Source organism: Frankliniella occidentalis, unplaced genomic scaffold (genome assembly GCF_000697945.3).
Source record: "Frankliniella occidentalis isolate FOCC.00 unplaced genomic scaffold, Focc_3.1 Scaffold269, whole genome shotgun sequence".
In the NCBI taxonomy this organism is placed as follows: domain Eukaryota; kingdom Metazoa; phylum Arthropoda; class Insecta; order Thysanoptera; family Thripidae; genus Frankliniella; species Frankliniella occidentalis.
The window spans coordinates 223850-228490 of NW_026267395.1; the positions used below are offsets into that span (position 1 = coordinate 223850).

At 51.4% G+C, this 4641-nt stretch overlaps 1 protein-coding gene and 3 non-coding genes across 4 annotated transcripts; 2 read left to right on the top strand and 2 right to left on the bottom strand.

The window, feature by feature from the left end:
* Positions 1–561: 561 nt before the first annotated feature.
* On the bottom strand, positions 562–643 carry Trnas-uga (transfer RNA serine (anticodon UGA)). Its single transcript has one exon. It is a non-coding gene; the product is annotated as a tRNA-Ser (tRNA).
* Positions 644–876: 233 nt separating this feature from the next.
* Positions 877–949, top strand: Trnar-acg (transfer RNA arginine (anticodon ACG)). The gene has a single exon. It is a non-coding gene; the product is annotated as a tRNA-Arg (tRNA).
* Positions 950–1596: 647 nt separating this feature from the next.
* Positions 1597–1668, bottom strand: Trnaq-cug (transfer RNA glutamine (anticodon CUG)). The gene has a single exon. It is a non-coding gene; the product is annotated as a tRNA-Gln (tRNA).
* Positions 1669–1777: 109 nt separating this feature from the next.
* LOC113204712 (sodium/potassium/calcium exchanger 3) lies at positions 1778–4641 on the top strand. Its single transcript, XM_052273396.1, has 6 exons — positions 1778–2126; positions 2214–2303; positions 2423–2641; positions 2875–3084; positions 3157–3258; positions 3466–4641. Exons 1-6 carry the CDS (start codon positions 1967–1969, stop codon positions 3798–3800), a joined length of 1116 nt encoding a protein of 371 aa, XP_052129356.1. The 5' UTR covers positions 1778–1966; the 3' UTR covers positions 3801–4641.

Genomic DNA, 4641 nt, shown 5'->3' on the forward strand with positions numbered 1-4641 from the left:
TTGACGCTGAGGAGGCTGAAGGCGAGTGGGGCCAGGTGAGAAGCCACCTCCTCCACTCTCCTGCGCTCCTAGTCACCCGTCTCATCTTCTGGACCACCTTCCTGGTTCGTTCCCACGGGTGCTGAGAGCAGGGGTGGGCGGGGGACGGGCGGGGGGTGGCTGCCCTCCGACCTGACTCTTCGTCCCGGTCCCAGCCGTGGGAATGGCTGCTACGTGAGAAAATCTGACAATTGGTGCATGTATCGATCGCAGCGGACGGCGGCGGTACATGTGGAAGCTGCAACGTGGAATTTAGTTGGCGTGGATGATTTGCAAAGAGGACCAGTGCATTTCTTTCTGTACACATTTACTCATGGGGGGGAACACACATTTGGCATGAGTTTTTAGTTTCCACGGCGTTGGGGACTATGTTAGCGACTCTCGTGTGAGAGTGAAAACTATTAATATAGCGCCGCTAAAAAGGATGCTCTAAGATGCTGTTATTGGTTCTGCATATCTTAAGATGTACTGCGCAGAACATCAGCTCAGCGAGTCAGTGCAGAAAAATAAATAAAAAGGTAACGCTGCGGACAGGGTTCGAACCTGTGCGGGTAGAACCCATTGGATTTCAAGTCCAACTCCTTAACCACTCGGACACCACAGCTGAGTGGAGGGGAGGCCGTGTCGGCCGCTACAGTCTCGTACGCAGAGCGCAGGCTCGGCAGTGTACAGCGCATGACGTCATCGGGAACCAGTTGCTGTCTCGCTCACTCTGGCATGCGGTCCCACTCCCGCAGGCGCTCGATTCTCCCCACCACTACTGCCGCCTACCCCCACTACACCTCCACTCTCCGCCTCGCTGTTGTGTTCCTATTTTCGAGAGAGGGGAGTATAAGCGGTCCTGTGGCGCAACGGATAACGCGTCTGACTACGGATCAGAAGATTCCAGGTTCGAATCCTGGCAGGATCGGGAACTATTTTGATCGGTCATTTTGTTGTACTAGGGTAGAGTCCAGTGTTGGTCACGGGATTTTTCTTCCATTGTACCTCTAACGCAACTTTTCCATTTCATACAGGGTGGGTGATCCGCGCCGTCCTTTTTTTAATGCTTATACTGTACAGGATTCACGCGTGCGGACGGGTTGCATACTCGCACGGGGCCGTAAGGCGCCCTGGCGAGCGAGGGTAGGCAAGCCCGCCCGCCCGCACGCGTGAATCCCGTACAGTATAAGCATTAAAAAGGACGGCGCGGAGCACCCACCCTGTACTTCATTTCTATTTATTTATTGTTTAGCGTTTGCAATATTTACTTGACTTAAATTCCACTTACATGAGTTCTTTTCTTTTTGGTAAGTGGGAAAGGCAACCAGTCCGTGGAGCCACGGAGGAAGTAGAAAAAGGTCAAAATAAAGTCATTTGACACCAAGGACTTCATTTTGACGTCACTTAGACATCATCACTTTATTTTGACATTTTTCTGGTCACTTTTTGAAGTTGAAGTTGAAGGGAGAAGCTGGCTCCTACCGACATGGGTTTTTGTGTGAGAGCCTGCTTCTTCATCGTTCTCGAAAACTACATTATTTCGGTTGATTCATGAAATTGACGAGGTAAAAGGGAAGGTCCCACCGAGATTTGAACTCGGATCGCAGGATTCAGAGTCCTGAGTGCTAACCATTACACCATGGGGCCGCGGATGAAGGGGCCCGAGCACCAGCGCAAAGCATTCGGTGTCCCGAAGCGGGGCCGACTCGGTGGTGGCTCGGCGCGGTGCCACGCCGCTCGCTAGCCAGGCGAATGCCCGACCGCTGTAACAGCCGAAGCGAGCGGAGCCGGGCGGAGCAGGTCAGCCATGGCGACTAGGGTAGACGGGTAGACAAGGCTCGTTTGACTTGGAAAGACTTTCGCAGTTCTTAGGCACTGCGGAGTAGAGAGAGCCTCTTTTGACACAAGGACAGAGCGTATCGTGCCATGACCGTGGGGGCTCCGCATGCTGCCGCAGGTGGTGCCCCTCGACTGGTGGCCGCTGACGAGGGACTGCCTGGCCTACGGCGTCACCGTGGCCTTCCTGATCTGCATCATCCACGACGAGCGGGTCGAGTGGTACGAGGCCCTGACGCTCGTCCTCCTCTACATAGTCTACATCGCAGGTACGACGGCGAGGCCCAGGGCGCGTCGCGGCGCCGCGCTCGTGCCCGGCCCTGCAGTGACCGGAGGGCTTTTGTTGCGTGTTGCAGTCATGTACTGGGACAAGTCCATCCAGAGCTGTGCCCGAGGAGGTGTCGGCTCCACTGCGAGCAGGCGGCAGAGCGAGTCATCCCCCACTGGTAAGCAGGCGCGGGGCTGCAAGCAGCTCAAGGCGCGAATCGGCGCGGGGGAATGCCCACAAACAACAACCGGGCCGACACGACTCTCGACTCACTTTGACTTCCCCCCTTGCTACCAGAGGCGGGTGAGGTGTTGCTGAGCGTCTCCTCTCCCCCGCCTCCTTCTGACGTCGCCGAGGAGGAGAAGCAGGCTCTCAACCCGGCGGCCGCGCTGCAGACCACGGTGGCGGTCGCGGGCGCGCCCGGGTCCACCGGGCCGGCGGCCATGGGAGTGAGTGAGCAGATCAACGGGTCCATCAAGGCCAGCGAGGAGGCCAGACCCGCCCCGGAGGAAGGGGGTAAGTGTCGGGACTGTGGCTCATTGGCTGGCCCATACTGTGCCGCGTGCAGTCGCGCGGGCTTGCCTATCGTCTCTGACGAAGGCCTCTCATGACCACCGGACCGAGTGGATAGGCATCCCGCCCACGCTCGTGCAAGCGGCACAGTATCACGACCAGGAGGGGCCAATCTGCCTCCCGGTGCATCATTGCTAGCGGTGCGTGTTAACTATGTGTTCTAAACCCTCTTCCAGAGTGTATCCAGCTGTTCTCCTGTCCGGACGGTGGCTGGTGGAGGCGCGTCGTGTGGGTGGTCACGTGGCCCATCCACCTCGTGTTCCTCTTCACCATACCCGACTGCGAGAAGCCCAAGTTCAAACGGCTCTTTCCGCTCACTTTCTTCATGTGTATAGTGTGGATTGGCAGCCTATCCTATGTCGTGGCCTGGCTCATCACCATCATAGGTGAGGAGGACGGGACCATGTATTACCTGCTGGCATCCCCTCTCCCACTCACCAGCATGGTTGCTTTTGCAGGAGACACGCTCAAGATTCCCGACTCGGTGATGGGGATCACGTTCCTTGCGGCGGGCACTAGCGTGCCCGAGGCTGTCTCCAGTGTCATAGTCGCGAAACAAGGTATTCCACAACATTGACCGACAATTGTGACATTGGCTTCCGAACGGTGTTGATGTTTATTACTTTCATGAAACTGGGTCCACTCTGCTATGGAGATAAATGAATAGAGAAGTCAAGATTAGCTATTTATTTTGTCTCCATAACAACTCGACTCCTATGTGTGGTTCACCCACAACTACCATTGATTTCCCTTTTATCTGTTTTCAGGCCATGGCTCGATGGGCATTAGCAATTCTATAGGCTCAAACACATTCGACATATTACTGTGTTTGGGGCTGCCTTGGTTTATCAAGGCTTCTTTCTTGCCCACTGCAAAGGGCCATCACTATGTTAACATCAACTCTCGTGGACTGGAGTATTCAGCAATATCACTTTTATCGACACTGCTGCTCCTATACGTCACCTTTTATGCAAATAAATTCAAGCTGGACCGAAAAATGGGACAGGCATGCCTGGCCATGTATGTCGTCTTCCTCATCTTAGCAACACTCATTGAACTCAATGTGTTCTTTGTAGTCAATCTACCAACTTGTGGACGGTGAGAGTCCTCGTTCAACTTGCTGGGGGTAACTAGGATATGACATTTACTTCCTGCGGTGAGATTCCACTTGACACTTCACACATGCTGCCGGTGTACTTCCCTGAGATACAACGAATGTGTGGTGACAACTACTGGATAATCCAAAATGCTGCACAAGATGGATTTTGGAGGCAGTTGCATTGCAGTAGTTTGTAATGAAACAGCTGTAAAGTGAGTGAACTTTAATGACTAATGAGTTCCAAATGCTTGGTGTTGTTTCACCAAAATTCAACTTACGTGGAGAGAATTGTGTTCAAACATGCTACCAAAAGTGGAAAAAATCTCTTATCCAAATCCATAACTATCTGATGACACATGTTGACACTTAATTATTCTACAATTAAAAGTTATTCGCACGTTTCAAGCATTTGTAAGAAATGGTTGAGCTTCAACTCTGGGTTTTTGTTATGAGTGTATGTGATATCCACTTTGATTGAATATGTTGACTATGGAGTAATGTATATTGGATTAAGTGAAATGACAATGTTTTCAGATATGCCTGTTACATTTGGACTGTAGCCGATGGGTACAACAAAACCAGTACAACAAAATAACACTAATTTGCTGTCGAAAATGTGAAATGTGGCAAATAAATTGATTTAAGTTGGAGAGACTTCCTCATAACAAGTCACTGTCATAACTTTTTGTAAATAGATTGACAATAACAAAATGTATATTGACCCTGAACTTTTTTTTTTTTTAGCGTCTGTAATTTTGATAACTGAAGAACATCATGAAAGTGTAAAGTGCAAAATGAAAATAAGGAAGAATACACAAAATTAATAAAACTGTTGTCCATTTTA